At 42.5% G+C, this 17,880-nt stretch overlaps 1 protein-coding gene across 10 annotated transcripts in view; it reads right to left on the bottom strand.

The window, feature by feature from the left end:
• The window catches only part of BRSK2 (BR serine/threonine kinase 2), a 319,520-nt gene that overhangs the window by 22,830 nt on the left and 278,810 nt on the right, over positions 1-17,880 (bottom strand). For 7 of the 10 annotated variants that reach the window (XM_040559843.1, XM_040559842.1, XM_040559851.1 and 4 more), the window contains 3 exons: positions 17,438-17,561; positions 15,288-15,468; positions 14,524-14,613 (listed from right to left, as the gene is read on the bottom strand). In XM_040559843.1, the coding sequence (XP_040415777.1) occupies positions 14,524-14,613; positions 15,288-15,468; positions 17,438-17,561 (395 nt within the window). Of the gene's footprint in view, positions 1-6,047; positions 6,096-14,523; positions 14,614-15,287; positions 15,469-17,437; positions 17,562-17,880 lie in introns of all 10 variants that reach the window. The other 3 variants (XM_040559845.1, XM_040559848.1, XM_040559849.1) reach the window with 1 other exon arrangement.

Below are 17,880 nucleotides of genomic sequence, written 5' to 3'. Positions count from 1 at the left end.
CTCTGGCCACTCCAGCACCACCACATAACTTTCAAAAGAGGAGACATGACGATGGAGAAGAGGGAATCGTGTTCATTTGGACAGCTGGTGGCACTGAAAGAGCAGGCAACAACAGTGCTGTGATGAAGAGATGCCAAATTTTCTTGTGGAATCACACTTCTGGCAAATTGGTTGGTAAAGGAGTCAGCCCAAGAATTCTTTGTATGTCTGTCCTTTTACAAAGATCTGTCTGCACAAGTGTGTGATGAGAGAGTAGGATGACAACCTATACTCACAATGCCACAGTAGATGATAGTATTGCTGCTACCCATTCTCTTAAAGACTTCTGCTGTTTCATTTAATTTTTTGTCCATAAAAATGTCAGAAATGTATTGGCATTTAATAATATGACTTTTTTCCTTTCCTGCCAGAGGGATGTTTATGTGTGACCTTAGGAGCTTTAAGTTCTCTGACCTGTTCCTAAGGAGAGAAATGAACTGTGTATGCTGGTGAAATGTTAATTCCTCATTTCCTCTGAATCAACCCCTTCAAAATATGATTTAACTTTCAGGGGAGGCCATTGCAAATTCAGCTTAGTACAGCAAGGAAATATTCACATGGAGTATTCTGAAGCACTGCCTGCTATAAGTACTGTTATCTTAATTAAGAGAGAAGTGTGCTTTCTGCAATAGGTGTTATTACAGATAAAGAGGAAAAGATCTTGTATTGGACAGCAAAAATCTGGCCACAGTGTCAAAACAGCAACTGATATATAACAAATAGCTTAATATATCTGGATACATCTTTAGTGCCAAGTTGCCATCTTTATTGCTACCTTCTTCTACAGAGCAAAATACGAGTTATGAGTTGGAAAAGAAGTGTGTCCCAAACACAACACAAGAATGAGGAGATACGGCTACAGCGTGGAGGGAATCAAGCACCCATTTGGATAGCAAATAACTGAGAAACTTGGCTTGAGCTCTTTGGAAACTCTGAATTATCTTACTTATCATGATCCACACGTTATGATTGAATATGTGATCTTTCACATATTCAGGTGAAATGAAGGTGGGTTTCTTAATTTGATCTCTCATTGGGTGCCAATTCATACCCATATCCATCGAGAATCAGCCATCCTCAGAAAGACCGGTAGTAAGCACATTTTTCACAAATGCTAATAAAGAGAATATTGTTCTGACAACCTCGCAGTGTAGCAAAGGTGAGGATAGCCTTTGAGCTGGGAGGACAGCATGCATTTTTTTTTTCTGCAGGTCTCAGCATCAGTGTTTCTGCCATCCATTATGACTTTATGAATGCAAATCATCAATCTCTTCCATCGAAGATCAAAAGGCTGCTCTGAAAGAAGCAGGGTTACTCTAACTGATGCTAGTATGGATCACTTCTGAGAGCACCAAATCCAGATATTTGCTGCTGTTAGTAACACGACGAGTCTCTAAATTAGCACTCACTAAGTTACATGCTGTAACTGCAAACCAGAGGTGGTGTAACCAGTTTTAAACTACGGAACCTTTCCTAATTTCTCAAGTAGCTTGGGATAATATTGACCTGGGCTTGCATCTGTATGAATCAAACTGCATTTGCAAGAAGGTAAAAAGAGAGAAGCCTTACTGCAAGTGTGCACAAAGGATCATTGGCCATAGGAGACAATGTCGGATGGCTCAGAATAGGAAGCTCTGTCAATCTCCTAAATACTGGAACCAACAGATTTGAGTGAGATACACTGAAAAGATATGGAAGGCAAGTGAATTTGCCGTGCTTCTGCTTTGGTCAGCTCATTTTGGTGATAGCCATTGGTATACACAAGGATCTGCAAGGCTTTTTGTTTAACTGAAGACAGTTTCAAACTGTGAACAGCAACAGAGTATGTTTAAGCACGACGTCTTCTGACTAGTCTTTTTTCACAGGGTTATGGTTTAAGACTCTGCAAGAAAACATGTTTGTGCAGTGCCAAACACAATCACATGATTTGACTGGAGCTGCATTACTTACACATAATAACCTCTGATCATCACCCATGTTCTTGGAAGTGCCACTGATGTAACTGAAAACTTCCCTGAGAGTCATGAGGGATGGAAAGCAACAAGCAAAGATTGCCTTACTTGGAAATAAAACTCAGCCCCAGACAGCCACAGCAGGGAAACTGGAAAGTTTACAGGCTCCCTGGTAAGGGTTTTTCAGAAGATAACATGAAGAATGAGGCAAGCTTTTCTGAGCTTTCTGCCAGCAGCCAGCACCTTGGTGAAACATGCTTACTGAAGACTACAAAAAACTACGGATTGCTGGGAAAGGGAGCTATTCAAGACTGTATAACAGCTTTACTACTGATTCAACTGCCCAAACAAACTCTGCTCACGAATTAAAGGCTTTAAAGTCATTCAAGTTTGTGAAGACAGACTCTTTTGAACAAGGACTACTGAAATGGCATTGGGCTTCCGTGTGGTATATATCAATGGCTCCAGATCCAATGTGCTCAATCTATAATGAGATTTGCTTTGTGGCTGAAGCTTGATGGCTTTCCAGTTTGAGTATTATTTTGGTTTTATTGTTTTTATTTTTTTATGTAAAGATTCAGGAGGACCTATTAGAACTGCATTGTTAATTATACAATCTATTCTTCAATGAGATAGACATAAATATCAGATTAGATGATAGTAAACAGTTCTCTCAATCCTGCCTTAAAAGAAACAGGATCCAGCTCAGTCTTTTACAGCTGTGTTAAGTTTATAAGGTTTAATGGCAGCACATAAAATAGTAAACCTTATTTGTCACTAAACTGATTTGGCTCTGAATATGCACAAGGGAAAGATCAGCTAAGCTGGAAGGTGTCACTTCTACAGACAATTTTCAGGTTATGGCTGCATTTTAAATGTAAAGAGCTTTTTCAAGGCAAAGTTATTCTTATAAACAGATACTAAAGACTTCATGGAAATCAGTTTAGTCTTCCTGACACTAGAAATGCCCCTTCCCCTGCTGACGTGGGTGGAAAATTAAAATATAATATTCCATCCCAATGTGCATTTCAACTTGATTATGAGCCAAATGTTTTTCTTCTCTAGTGAAATACTAAGAGTTGGCAGCAGTGTGCGCAGGTAGGACCGATACAGCAGCTGCTACGTCATTTGGACATTGGCAGGTCCTCTGACATACCTCTGCCGTTCAACAATAACTTGTTCTTCAATGCTAATAGCTAGATGCAGAATCATTTCTCAGATTGATGACTACTACTAGCATAAGATGAAATAACATTTAAAGGACTAAATAAATTTGCCTTGCTGTTAATTACAATGTTCAGTGCTTTATAGTAGGTGAAGAGATATTCCTCATTCCCACCACAGCTTTCACATGGCTGAGCCAGGCATAATGCATCTCATTTGCTCTTCCTGCTCCAGTGTTAACTCTTGCACAAATGCTTTCCTAAAATGTGGAATGATGATGAGGTCAAAAAAATTCAGTGTAGTTTTTCTTACACTATTGGCTGCTAGTAGATGAATGCTGTGCCAACTCCACAGAGTGCTGCCTGTCCTCAAAGTCAGAGGACAGTACTAGGTTAAATCCTGGCATCATTCCTCTTTACTTCCGATTGAATGTTGGGTGAGCTCCCCTGCACACAACATAGCTCTTCAGTCATATAGGAGGGTGGAATTCAGCACTGTGAACATCACCACAACCTCTGTTTTTTGTGAGCACACCAACAGGAATTTGATTCAAAGGAAGCAGCTCCATTAAACCCCAACACCTCTTCCTATCTCTTCTTTGGATTTATGTATGTACTCTGTTTGTGCTGTAGCTGCCATAAAGTAGTCTCCTTGCTGGCATTCACTTTGTCCTTTTTGTCCCTTGTTGGATGGATGCTGACACTGTGACGGCTGGAAGGCCTGCCTGAGCTGGGAGTGAAAAGTAATGCTCTGTTTAGAGAGTGCAGAGTACTGACTGGTTATCCGTGTAGCTCAATTAATGTGCAAGCAATCAGCAGAATCAGCATTTCAGTATTTTTGTATGATGTGAATGCCAGATAAGGCAAGAAATAAAGGCTTGAGGGAGAACAGAAATTTGCTGTCTGATGCCTTCAAGAAGAAGCTGCAGGTCTGCCTACAAATTAAATGAGTCTTTGTGAAGAGATCAGAAATGGTGTAAACCAGAAAACTCAAATAAGAAATCATATGAGCCCTTCTCAGAGAAAAGGAAAAAATCCTATGACCAAAGCTGCACTTTTAGGGAAAGAGATCATCTGAAATCAGGAAACGGGACAAATTCTGCTCTCAGTCACATGCACATAAACCTAATATTATCTCCACTGTGACAACCTTCCTTCATTGTTACAAAGTGCAGAACAACTCCAGAAGAACTTCCCTCAATATACGAAGAGATGACGCAGGAGTCACAAATCCAGCTGGAGAGCAGTACCAGTTCAGCGATCACTTCCTCAACAGCTTGTGTTCCCTTTCACAGAGATGTCTGAATTCAGCCTAGCTACCAGAATGGAAATCTAAGAGAACAGATTTCTCTTGTACAGAACCTTTCTGTATAAGATAAAAGGAAAAAGAAAAAAACCCTCTCTTATAGTATTTGGGTATTTCCACTATTGTATTTGAAGGAGTCAGGAGAGGCACAGGTAATGAAAGAAAGAATACAGTCCATGTGTGCGTAGAGGGGAGGGAAGGCAAGGGACAAGTTAGCCAAAATTCATGGAACCCCAAGCAAGTTGAGATGCAGGTTTTGCAGGAAACTCCTTTTTTTCTCATTCCTAACAAAATTCTGAACCTGCAATTGTTCACTATTTCTCCAGCTAGGAACACAATGTCCTTCCTCAAAACCAGACTGGAACTATACCAATTTATACCAGCTAACTGTCTGGCAGATAATATGCAGTGTGTCTTATGGAAGATTTAAGAGGGTCTTAGCCAGCAGTGTGCCCTGGCAGCCAGGACAGCCAACCGTATCCTGGGGTGCATCAAGCACGGCATTGCTAGTCGGTCGAGGGAAGTGATTGTCCCGCTCTGCTCTGCGCTGGTGCGGCCTCACCTCGAGTACCGTGTGCAGTTCTGGGCACCACAGTACGAAAAGGACATTAAACTGTTGGAGAGTGTCCAGAGGAGGGCGATGAAGATGGTGAAGGGCCTAGAGGGTAAGACGTATGAGGAGCGGCTGAGGTCACTGGGCCTGTTCAGCCTGGAGAAGAGGAGGCTGAGGGGGGACCTCATCGCAGTCTACAACTTCCTCGCGAGAGGGAGTGGAGAGGCAGATGACCTATTCTCTGTTATCACCAGTGACAGGACCCGTGGGAACGGTGTGAAGCTGAGGCAGGGGAAGTTTAGGCTGGACATCAGGAAGAGGTTCTTCACCGAGAGGGTGGTTGCGCACTGGAACAGGCTCCCCAGTGAAGTAGTCACTGCACCAAGCCTGTCTGAATTTAAGAAGAGATTGGACTGTGCACTTAGTCACATGGTCTAAACTTTTGGGCAGACCTGTGCGGTGCCGGGAGTTGGACTTGATGATCCTTATGTGTCCCTTCCAACTCGGGATATTCTATGATTCTGTGATTCTATGATTCTATACCCCAAGATACACGGGGAAGAAGGGAGTGGATGCAAAAGGGAATTAAATAACACAGCAATCCTGTCTCAATAAATTGCAGGAGAACAAGGGAGACAGCAGCTAGCTGGGCAGCATTCACTGAAGAACCAAGAATCAAAGGCAGCAAGTAAACAACAACAACAACAAAACAGGAAAGAAAATCACTGGCCTGAGTGACAGTGAGGGGGGAATCTGAAGTGCAACACCACACACTTGTGCTATGAAGGGGAAAGCTGTGGTGGAGCCTGTGCATCTGTGCATGGATGGGGAGGATCAGAAAAAGGGGTATGTGCTCATGTCCACCAGGTAAGTGAAAGACATTGTGGGCTGTTACGGGGTGTGCAGTCTTGAAAAGGGCGTGGGAGAGCAGGGATGGGGAAGGGGAACAGGTGGAAGGGACAGGGCGGCGCGTTATTATGTTGCTCAGCAGGGGCTGGGGAAGGAGAAAAGGCAGTAGGGAAGGAAGTTCTTACCACATTTGGAAAGTCTGCCAGTCATCAACTCCATACAGTTAGTGGTGTCTGGATCATAGAACGGAAAGAGGAGGGAGGGAGGGAGAAACATAAAAAAAGGTTTCCATACCTCTGTGCATAAAGTAGTAACTTAGCACATTATTACCTGAAGCAGGAAACATTTACGCATCTTGGACTTCACACAACCCAGGCCAAATTCTGCCACCCATTTTATGCCAGTGAAAACCTGGCCGTGTAACTGGGAGTGGAGCTTGCCTGGTCCTGCTGCTTGCACCCACCTCTTTATCACAGCTAGCGGGATTTCAGAGACGTGGAAATCGTTCTGCTGTTATATTAGCAATCTAAAAGCCTTGAAATACATTGCTTTCACTGGATGGCTTTGCAAGTTATCCTGCAACACCCAGAAAATGTCCAGCCAGCTATGTACATCAAAAGTTTGTGAGAGGGAGGAAATGCAGAACTGTGCTACTGGACATGGGCTAAAGTGGTTACTTACACAGCTCAGAAACATCTTTTAGATCCCAGTGCTCACATCCCTAACAATTCTGCCCTTCTCATTCACGTGTAGTCTCTTACTCTTCTTGCTTTCAATGGCACTATTCACAGGCAACAGAATTACTCCTGGAAAGGGTGGCAGAATCTGGCCCAGTGATATTACTGTCCACTTTGTGTATAGCTCCCCTTGCCACAGCCTCCGAGTGCTTCTTAATGCTGGTGTGATAAGCAGAAGGAGCTTTACATGGGAGTTTTAATGTGGAGAGGACTAGCCCCGCTGGTCTCTTCCCTGTGAAAGCTGCTGGCAAGTGAGACCTGCTGCTGTCAGCCAGGCTGCTGCGGCACCTGGGGCCTCAGCCCATGCTCCCTCTGGAGCCAGTGGGAAACATTTACAGCACTTGGTTCGGTCTTGGGTCTCCTCTTGCCTGGCCTCTCAGTGAGCACTCAGGTATTAAAGAAATAGGCCTCTTGGAAACATGCACACATATGCCCCAAATCCCTGCCTGCCAGGATGCTCTAATTACTCCCTGTCTGCTGAAAGTCTGCAGGAGAGAGGGCAGGACCATTTCTCAGCATGCCTCTCCACAGAAAAGTAATTTTCAAAGAGGAGGAAGGGATGCTGGATATGCCTGGGTATGCTGAACCCACGCTAGAAGAGCATGGCTGTGCTTTCTGACGCGGCCAGGCCTGTGCTGCACAGATCGCCTGGGAAAGCACGGAGTAGTGCTTGGTCCAGTGATGCTGGTCAAAGCATCCGAGGAGAAGTTACATGCTCTCCACCCCAAAGGTCAGAGGCAGGCTGGCAGAGCTGAATGGGAGATTAAACCCATGGAAGGTCTCTCAGAAAGGCACAAGACTGACAGAAAGAGGGGAAAAAGGAAGGAGGTGAAGGAGAAGAGAGGATTCAGGGTTTGGAACAAGGTATCAGAGGTGTCAGAGGCCAGGAGTTCACCTGTTTTTTGTCTATTCTGACTGCGTGAAGGCAGACTAAGCTCCCAAAAAATACTTCTCCCCAAAGATGCCTAACAGGTTTAGAAAGTGCCTACAGGTGCTGATTGAGACAACAACAAGGAGTCACAACCATGACCTCTTTTTTTCTTCTTTAGTAACTTGGAGAAGCCTGTTACCTGATGCCTTGTAGCAGCTCCTGTCCAACCCCTTGTGAGTCAACTACACCCAGCTGCAATAACTACAGATCTACGGCGGCAGAGCTCAGAGCTGTCACTCAGCCATCAGCATAACCTCTGCTTTGAAAGAGTGCAGAAGAACAGGGAAGAAGAGCAAGGAAAGTCTCAAACAGGACTGAAAGATTGTTTCTGACTCCCACTTCCATCACCTGGAATTCTTCTCTCAAGCGTATCCAGACTGACCACACAGTCACTAGCAGTCAAGAAGCAAAAATGGTAGCACTTGGATAATGCCAGAATAGGTAAATATTATGGCTGGTTTACTAAGAGTCTCCTGAAATGAGTATTTCTCTTTCTTTGTGACTTTTTAACATAAATTAATCATGCCTTCTTAAGGTAGTACCTCAGAATATTGTCTTTTTTTCAGCCATCTGTTGTCAGCATAGCTCTTTTAAGTATTTCATTTAAAGCTAATTGTGCAACAGGTCTACATACATTAATCCTGTGATGAGAATACAAACTGAAAGATCCGCAACAGAAAAAAAAGGGATTGTAGGCTTTTTGACAACGTAACACCTTGGGATCTGTAACCCATTTTGTTCCTAAAATACTAATTTTGCAGGTTGTAGAATAGTTTTGGATGGATAGGAAAAAACACAAAGACTCTTTTGAAATATAAGACCATGGAAAAATATCAAAGGAAAACTAATAAAACTTCACAGTTTTCTTTCTTAGAACATTTATGCACAACAAAAACTACAATTTGTGTTCTCTATATTGCCAGGGCCAGTCCCAAGACCTGCACAGTAACTTATTTTTATTTCCAATGTCTTCTTAATACACGATCAGCTGTTTTTTTCCCCATTCCTAAAGGACAGCAAAAATGAGCATGCCAGAAACAGTAGCTGATACCACATCTTCGAAGAGACTAACAGAGTTAATATGCTTTCAGCTTCTCTCTTATAATGATTACTTTAATACTTCCTTCATTTCCATCAACTTGTAACATCTGCTTTAATAAATATTCTGTATGATAAAGTATTTCATGATTTTAAAGGAGAATTTTCATTCTTATCAGAAAGCCGTAGATTCTTGGCAGCAGGCTTCTGCTCACAGATAATAATCCATAACCCAGTGTCTGCAGGATCAAGGTGTTATGTGAGGTGAGTAACACCAGGGTCCAAAAGCTAAATGCTCCCTGAGAAGCATTGATGGGTCATGTAACTACATTTTTAATGTATGCTGTTTAATTTTTTAATTAAAGCAGAGTGGCAGTGCCAGAGCTCAATCCTTCTGATGATAAGGCAATTCCTTATTTCATAAGAATTGCTGGCAGTCCCTCACGCTTCAGATTTGACCAAGACTCTTTCATAAATGACACACAGTTCAGTTCATTAACAGATGACAAATGCTTTGGTTAACATAGGCCCTTCCTGATTGGAACATGAAAAGGTCAAAATGAGCTCTGAATCCATTAAAAAATCCTAGTGTTCTGCTAAATTTTCTTTCCTGAAATTATTTTTTTCAGTAATTTGCATTTCTATTCCTCATAATTTCACAGTCAAACAGCCTGGTTTGTGATGCATCTGGTATCTCTGGGACTGCGACTTGTCCCAGCCCAGGAAATCTCAGACAAACAACTGCTCTCCTGAGATCTCCAAATGCAGGCTAGATCCCAGAAAAGCACTGAGTGTCTCCTGTCAATTGCCAATAGTTCCCAGTAACCACTTACATTAAAGGAGATGATGCCAAGGGAGATACCACTTCCTCTGGTCCAAAGCAGTTACCATTTGGGTTGGAATTCCCCAGCGTTTGGGTGCCTACTTGAAATGCACTGTTCTATAAAAAAATCTGGAGTGCTTGGACTCTTTTTTACATGTTTTATTTCAGGACTACTCAGTTAACTTTAGTGAGGTCTGTTCAATAATAATACTAAAGTTGTTTGTCAAAATGCAGTGTTCTAGCAATCCAACCAGGCATTACACTGTGCCTCTTATAGGTGGGAAGCATGACAGCAAGATAAAGTGATGCCCCAGACACTACAAGAGTGGTTACAACATAAAGGATCCCACAGGAATGCAGGAAACAAGATAAAGCTGGGACCTGGACAAGCCTCAGATAAAACTGAATGGCAGTCCAGTTCCAAACTGACAGTTACATGGTCCCATTTCACGTCTGCAGATGGAAGCTGACCTGGCAAAAGCACTTCATTTGCTCCTTACTCCCTTTTTCTGTCTTTATGATAAAATCCTTTGCACACTTGAAAACGATTTCTTACTATGATTTTTTGTAGCTATATAGGCAACACACAGCTCTTGTGAGCCATAAAGATGAACACCCAGAATGCACAGATCAATACTCCAGCAAAGCCTTTTGAGTCACGTGAACATCTTTTTTTCTTTTTGAGACATAAACCAGCACAGTAAGAGAGATCAGGTGCATATACAGAAGACACATGCAATCAGGAAGAATTTGCACAGCCCTGTTTTGGAGCTGCACATGGTCTCTAAACAGCTGTTTATGCTGATGAAAGGCATTTCCAGCAGTAACGCTGAGAAACTCTGAACTTCTGAGAAGCCGAGGGTTAAAATCTGACATGAAGCCAAGAAATATAGTAAAACATCAGAATACCTATTACAAAGAAGTTTTAAAGGCTATTTCAGCACTGCTGATTGCCTAAAACACAGGAAAAAATGTAAAAAAAATGGGGATATGCAGTACCCCACACTTAAAACCAAAGCCTAAAGAGGCAAGAAAATATTAAGAAAATAAAAATTGATAACCCGTGTATGATCACGGATGGCTTTTGCACGTCCCCATTCACCAGCTGTTTCTATTACTTTTTTGTGCAATGGCACTGGAGGAAAACAGATTATAATTTAATGGAAAGGGTACCGGACTGAAACGAAGGCAAAAATATGTGGTTTTTTTTCCCCCCTCAGGAGATCCCCTTATTCTACCAAAGGGCACCAAGGGATGAAGAGACAAGGCTAGCTGCTCCCATAGATCTTGTTACTCATTCTTCATCCAAGAGGGACTGTCCTTTCAGGGCATCACTGGGCACAATGGATTTTGTGATACCAGTAACAAGAACACATGGACAGCTATTCCAGCTCAGAAAAAAGGCCAAAATCAAATCACCTAGAGCTCTTTCTCCAAAAGCAGCCACACGTGGACATGCAGGAGAGTAACAGCAGACCAAGCATAGAACACTTTCTCATAGCACTGCCTCATTCTCTCATCACTTACGGGTCAGGGATTTCCTGAGTTTGCTGTGGTTTTATCCATTTAGTAGTTCCCATGAAGTTTCCTCTTCCAGGGAGTCATCCAGTCTCCCTGGGAGTAGGAAGTACTCAGGGGAACATAAGCATCTCTGTAAGCTTCAAAACCTGCTTCAGCAAGTTCTACAGGTGTTACCCACTACATGAAGACACACCTTTCAGTATTTGTTTGGTATTTGGCTTCCACTAGCTTCATTTGATGGCTTCTGGTTCTTGTACTGGAAGAAAAAATGAACCATCAACGCCTATCTAATTGTTCTATACCAGTCATAAGTCTGTAGACTGGGTATTGTCTCAGCAGCTATACCACAGAGGATTTCATGTCCTGAAGCATCAAGGTAGAAAGCTGATATGTTGCACTAAATTTGGCCAACTGGACAGCGGCTTTTAAAAGTATTAGATTAGCTTTTGGGATGGATTGCATTTATTTACACATTTATTCCAGTAAGGGAAGGAAGCTGTCTTCCTGCTTCACAGGATGTCAGAAGAAATAAGCACAGCCAGTCTTAGGAAGGGAAAATGGAACTGAATGCAGGGATATCCATGGGGAAGAGAGATTATAGGGTACTCAAGTATGACATAGAAACACATCTGCCTAAATCAGGTACGTATGTGTACACACATAACACACACACAGATGCATGGGCAACATGACATCTACAAACACTGTTGTGAGCTGGAGGAAATGAGAAAGAGAAAAGTACATTCTGAAACCCAGGCAAGCCGGCTTAGTGGGCTGGCATGCTGCATAACGGATCAAAGAGGAGCCAGAGAGAGAATGACTGTCAGTGCCATATGCTTACTAGGCCTTTCTGTTCTCTTTTATACTGTATTCACTGAATCTTGCCCTTCTGCAGGTCTCACATTACAAGCATGCACCTTTCACAGGTGGCTTTCATCATCCCACCTGTAATGGCATCTGAACTATAAGGCAGGGCAGACAACTATACAAAGGATATGTCTGTGCACAATGAGCTAGGAACATCTCCAGTGCTCTGGCAAGGGAACAAACAGGCCAGCGTTGCTGATCAGAGCCAGCAATATCCTCAAAGCCATGGAGGAGGAGAGTCAAAGTGAACTGTAAACTCATTCTGTTGCAGCAGAGGACTGCCTACAGAGCATCCTCCAAACATGAACCTGAACGGGAGTCCAGCCACCACAATTCCTGTGAGGTGTTAAGGGCTGGGAATGTGGGAGAAGAAAGAAATGAAGAACTTGTCTTGTTTCTACGTAAGTAAGAAATACTGAGTCAATTTCTAGGAAGCCCCTATGCAGACCTACCCAACCACAGCCAACCAGCTGAGCAAAGTGCTGAATGTGAACTCTTTGTGGTCTCTTTATCCATTTTTTTCCACTTATTCTCTCACTTTGGATGAGGATGTGAACCATGGGACCCCCCTGCTTTGAACCACGTTTTCTCTTCTGTGGTAACAATCTTTTCCCCGTACTTTCTCTCTTTTCCTTGTACTCTGCTCCAAACTAAGTTTTCAGGTTGAATTACTTCTCTCTTTTTCAAACGTCATGCATCTTACTGATCAGGACAGGTGATAGACACAGGACAGTTTGGCACTGTGTCTCTTGCGAGCTGCCTCGCTTGTTGTTAACACTCCACGTGGAGTTTTCGCTTTCTCCCTGTCTTTAAAGATCAGGCTGGGTTTTCCCTGCTAGAAAGAAATGCTCTCATGTAGCTTTAGGCAGTAGAAAGAGACTCTGCATCTGTAATATGATTTCTCCATTCCAGAACTAGAGCAAAACTGTAGGTCACATACACTTCTTACAGCATGGTTTGCCCTGAATGTCTCCCTGAGCCACAGTCAGATGAATGGTTTTTATTCCTGTTATAATATGACTTTCTTATGGAGATACCCTGCTTCATGTGCAAGTGTGCAACAGGGTCCAACTCTTTCTATATGGCCTCATTAGCTAGCACATGTTAAGGTGAAAAAGTTAAGAGAGATCATATTATTTACCTTTTTTTTAACAGCTTTCCCCTTATCAGAGGGCAAGGGCACACTTCTTTCCCAAAGAGACAAGGGATGCTTGAACATTGTTCACGCAGCAGGGGTAATAGGAACTAGACTCGGAGGATGCTTTTCTGTTAGCTAATTGCCCTCACTCTCGATAGATCCAGCATTTCCCAAGAGAAAGGGCTGGCAGAAAATTCTGGCTGCTTTCTTGAGTTTGATTTTATTTCAGAAGTCCACAGAGCAAAAATCTGAATCAGATCTAGTTCTAATATCCTCACCTTTCCTGTTTCCTAACAGAATAACCCATGTGCTGGGCATCCTTGCAATCCAGCATGCAGAAGGTCAGACAGTGCTGGAGGGCAAAAGCAAAGTGGAAAATAATCTTTCATGAGCTGAGCATACTTTTCTGTCACATAGTGAGCACACACTCTTCTAGACAGAGTTATTTTATCTTCAGCTGTTAAAGCCACACTGTTAGACCAGAAGGATGTAACCCATATGTGCAATGAGCCAAGGAGGCCCAGGATTTAACTGCATGATGCTATGCTGACTTCATTCTCCAATTTTGTCTCGGCTGGTTCACACTAAGGTAAAACATATAACTTAGCTCTTATGTATAATATTTATTTACTACCTTTTCAGCATCATACAATGGAAAAACTCTTCCCATTCCTCCTGCCTCTTCTTCCTGCAGCTTCCACTCTCTGCTTTGCTCCTATTTCTTCCCTGTATCTGTACATTCTTTCTGCTTCTCCCTGTTTTTCCTTCCTTGAAGCACTCCCAGTATCTAAGCTTCCTTAAGTTTTCCATTTTCACCTTCTTCCTTTGTTCTATCCTCTTAAAGGACAGAATTGTTATCATTGATTTTTTTTTAAGTGTCACCACTAGTGTTCAGAGTGAACATTTGCTACATAATGGTGGGATGAGGCGAGTTTCTGTATTATCATCTCAGGCTGCCTGGAGATTCAGATTGATGTCATTGCAAAGGGCCACACTTGTAAAGCTTTCTTTACCAGCGTGAGGAATTGCAACTTATTTTAAAAATCAATAACATAATAGCTTTTGCAGAACCTTAGTATATGATTCATGCTACCACAGTACTGGGCCAAGAATTTGACCACACTACTGGAAACTATTAGCCACCGTCTGACCATCTGAAAATGCTGCTCTTAACAGCTAGTTAAAAGTAGCTCTCAATTTTGTTCTGGGACCCTCCAAAGTTGGAGGTTTCTAAGGCATACCTGAAGGGTTTGTACATCAGGTATCTTCTAGACTGTGTCCCTGTTCTGGGAACTTTTGGACCTTGAGAAAATCTGGAATATCTGTTGATGATGCAGCTTTTGATGGAGAAGTGGGCAAATGGCTCTTTGGGCGGGAGGAGGGCAGAAGCTGTTCAACTAGGGAATGCGCTGGGAGCACTGGAGTGGGAATGAAAGAGGGAGGGTGCAGGAAGTAGGGTGGGTGCGGGGAGTTACTGCTCTGTCTGAATAGAGCTAGGTTCTTGCTGTGATCAGAGGGATGGCCTCCCTCAGCCTCCTGGTACTGAGAGGCACTTCACCTTCCTGTCCCTGCTGAAGCAAGGTGCCCAACAGTAGAAACTACTTACCTGATAACTGCTGCACTGAAGGCTGGTCATGTGTGCTTAACAACTGTGCCTGAATGGTTTCTACTACCCTCTTAAAACGACGGCTTGGACCTGTGAGGAGAGAAGAGGCATGCATGGCTGTGAGAGCAGCAGGAGCCAAATCCCCAGATAACACAGGTTGGAGGGAAAGGATCACAAACATTTTCCCTTCACTCCTGTCCCCAAGACTGTACTGCCAGCATAGCTGTACTTCAGCTGAAGGCACAACTTTGAAGAACTATTATACAGTCCCCCCATGTTAACAGGGACTTTGCAGTGCTACACTCAACAAGAAGGATGGGTTTTGGGCTCCTTTTGTAAAGACAGGCAAGTTTTTTTTTTGTTGTTTTTTTTTGTTAGTTACTTTTAACCCCTGTGTGGAGCACATGATGAGCCAGGAAAAAAGGGTGATTGCACATTTCTGTAAGAAAGAAATCAGTGGCATCACAGTGCCCAGGTGAGATACTGAGACCTTTGAGTGAAACGAGGAGGCAGTACAGGGAGGTATTTCAAATCTGATGCACAGAGCAGCTATTTTAGCACTAATTGTGGTGGTGGCAACTTCACCTCTTTGGGAATCTCTTGCCCTCCCAAGCATGTCTATCACTACCAATGCCATTCTTGTTCCCAGTATCCTCCTTTTACCCACTGTATGGATCTTTCCCCGGAAGACCTCTCTTTGCAGGCCTCCATGTCAGCAAGGACAGAGACAACTTGCACCCATGTTGCAGCTTTGCCATGGTTACCTGATAAGAGTGTGAAAGTGACAGAATAAATCCCATTCTCCTTCTGCGCCTCTCCCCCTTCTGTGTACGTTATGTCCACCTGGAACTTCACTGGCTTCTGGAAGACAGCAGGACCTCCTGTGGACTTGTATTCTGCACGGAAACTTGTCTGTGAGATGACACTGTGACTGAGGCTTGGAATCTGAAACAGGTTGGCAGAAGATAGTAGAACCAGCTCAAAAAGGGAACAATTGCAAAGTTCAGTTTACAGCAATACGTATTTCCAGAATGTGTATTATTTGCTAGATTTGCTTCTGGACTTCAATTTGTAATATTCAGGGCATTCTTGTGAGATCAGTAAGAGTTTAGATTGGTTGGCACCACACAAGAAGGCACTGTTCCTTAAAGGAATGACCTAAATTTAAAGGATAAATACTGATGGAATATCCAGCACGCTTATAAATTCCATGCTGCACAGCTTCATACACTGAGTCTTTCTTTTCCTGCTCATCTACCAGTTTTGAGAAATGCCTTTTGCTTAGTGAGAACTGATATTAAGGGAGGGACTAGAAAAGTCAGTGAGATATAAGACTGGATATAACAACAACCTGAGCAGCCTGGTCTGATCTCATAACTGATCCTGTTTTGAGCAGGAAGTTGGACTATAGACTCCTTTACGTCATTTCCAACCTCAATTGTTTGGTGATTCTATGCTATCAAAGAAACATCGGGACAAGGAGCAGACACTTAGACAAGTGTCTGGGATATCCACAGGGACAGCATGCCTGCTATTCACTTACGCAAATCACAACTCCTATCAATATGTAAAACAGTTTTGAGAAGCTTTCCGGTGTTATCCAATATCTGTATCATCAGACCTCTGGCAGAACTTCACAACTGCCTAATTTTCAAGCAGTCACTATTCACAGATCCTACTAGAATTCTATTTATCGTTTCACAAAAGACAAGATTTTAAAAAAATCCCCCCAAACACTTGGAAATCTGACTTCTAATTTTGGAGGGAAAACGACAGATGAATTCTTTGAGAAGCTTACCTTACAAACTTACTTATCAGGCTCTTACAATACATTTAATTTGAAGTTGGCTGAAAGAGGTGATTCACAGGGTTTGCACACAAATCACCACATCACACCTCGCACCACACATGTAGGGTATGCACAGGATCACTAACATAGGCAGTAATGTACACTATGCTGTACTAAACTCACAAGCATAGCTAAATACAGGGAACTGGTAGAGTAACAGCTGCTTCAAACCAATCTGAGATAGATAACAGTGTTTGATGGATGTTACTATACTGCACTCACTCCCTGCGTGCCTGTACTGTGTACGAACAGTTAAAAGGATTACAGCTGCTTTTTGGGAAGAAATTCATTGTAGCATCATAGAGACTATAAAGGAGAGCAATATTTTGTTGAAAATAACACCAATTCAACAAACAATAAAAGAAATTAAACCGTCTTCTTTTAATACTATTTGAAAAAAGTCTCATTATGCTTCAAAAACCCTTGAATTGAAAAATCTGTCAAATTAGGTTTACTCTGCTGACCTTTTTCTTCACTGGTACTTTTAAATGGTGAGAATAAGGAGGTTCTGTAGGAAAAAAAAAAAGGACATTTTCTCTGCTCACACAGCAGACCTTCTTAGATTGTAAAAAAAGAGCATCTGTAACAACTGATACTCTGCTCACCAGAAGAAATTACCCTTCTATCTGCCATAAAGCACAGAAGAGGAGATCTAAAGTAATAAATGCAGGTGTGAGACAGGCTTTTTGTCTGATTGGTGGAGGGCATACACAGGGAGGCCCAACCTTTTGCACAGATGGTGACTGCAAGATAAGTGTGACAAAGCAGCAAATCAATGTCTTGATATTGCATTGCCAGTGTGCTCTAACTGCACTGATATTCCAAACACTGGTAACCTGGAGAGCCTGGCAAGAAGGTTGAAAACTTTTCTCACCTTACAGAGTACTTTCTATAGTTAGAAGTTTAGACAGAGTACAGTGGAGGCCTGAATTAACATGATGCATAATTTAAATGCACAGAGGATGCATTCGAAGGAACAGAGACCCTGCCCAGTAACATATGGCACAAGGAGGCCTTGGTCTGACCAATGAGCAATGCCTCCAACAGGCAGTTGGGCTGACTTACCGAGAGGAAAGCGTGGACAATATCAGCCTTAATGGAGCTTAGTGGTTTGTCCTTAATGACCACAAAAATCTGTTCTTCTTTCTCCAGGTTGATGAAGTTACCAAACCAGGATTTTTTGGCAAGCCTGACGTGATGAAAAGAAAGAGATGGTTTAGAATATTGAGCACTATTTCTTAGATTTCCCAGCTAGGAAAAAAAAACAACCTGGAGAAGAAAGTATTGATAACACTCCAGATGTGATATTACAATATGTGGCTCACAGAGTCAGAGAACATCCCACTCACTTAGTGAAAACTGTTAAAATAATGGTCCAGTCAGTGCAACTCTGGCAGCAGGTGTGACCAACAATTTAAAACTAGGAGTAACTTTTCTATAAAGTCAATATACCAATTAATACTCCACACATACAATTCATATAAATCTGGGGACATATTTCTGAAATG

Source organism: Cygnus olor, chromosome 5, assembly GCF_009769625.2.
Source record: "Cygnus olor isolate bCygOlo1 chromosome 5, bCygOlo1.pri.v2, whole genome shotgun sequence".
NCBI lineage: Eukaryota > Metazoa > Chordata > Aves > Anseriformes > Anatidae > Cygnus > Cygnus olor.
Note: the sequence above shows the minus strand (reverse complement) of the source record. Positions and strands in the feature narration are given on the sequence as shown.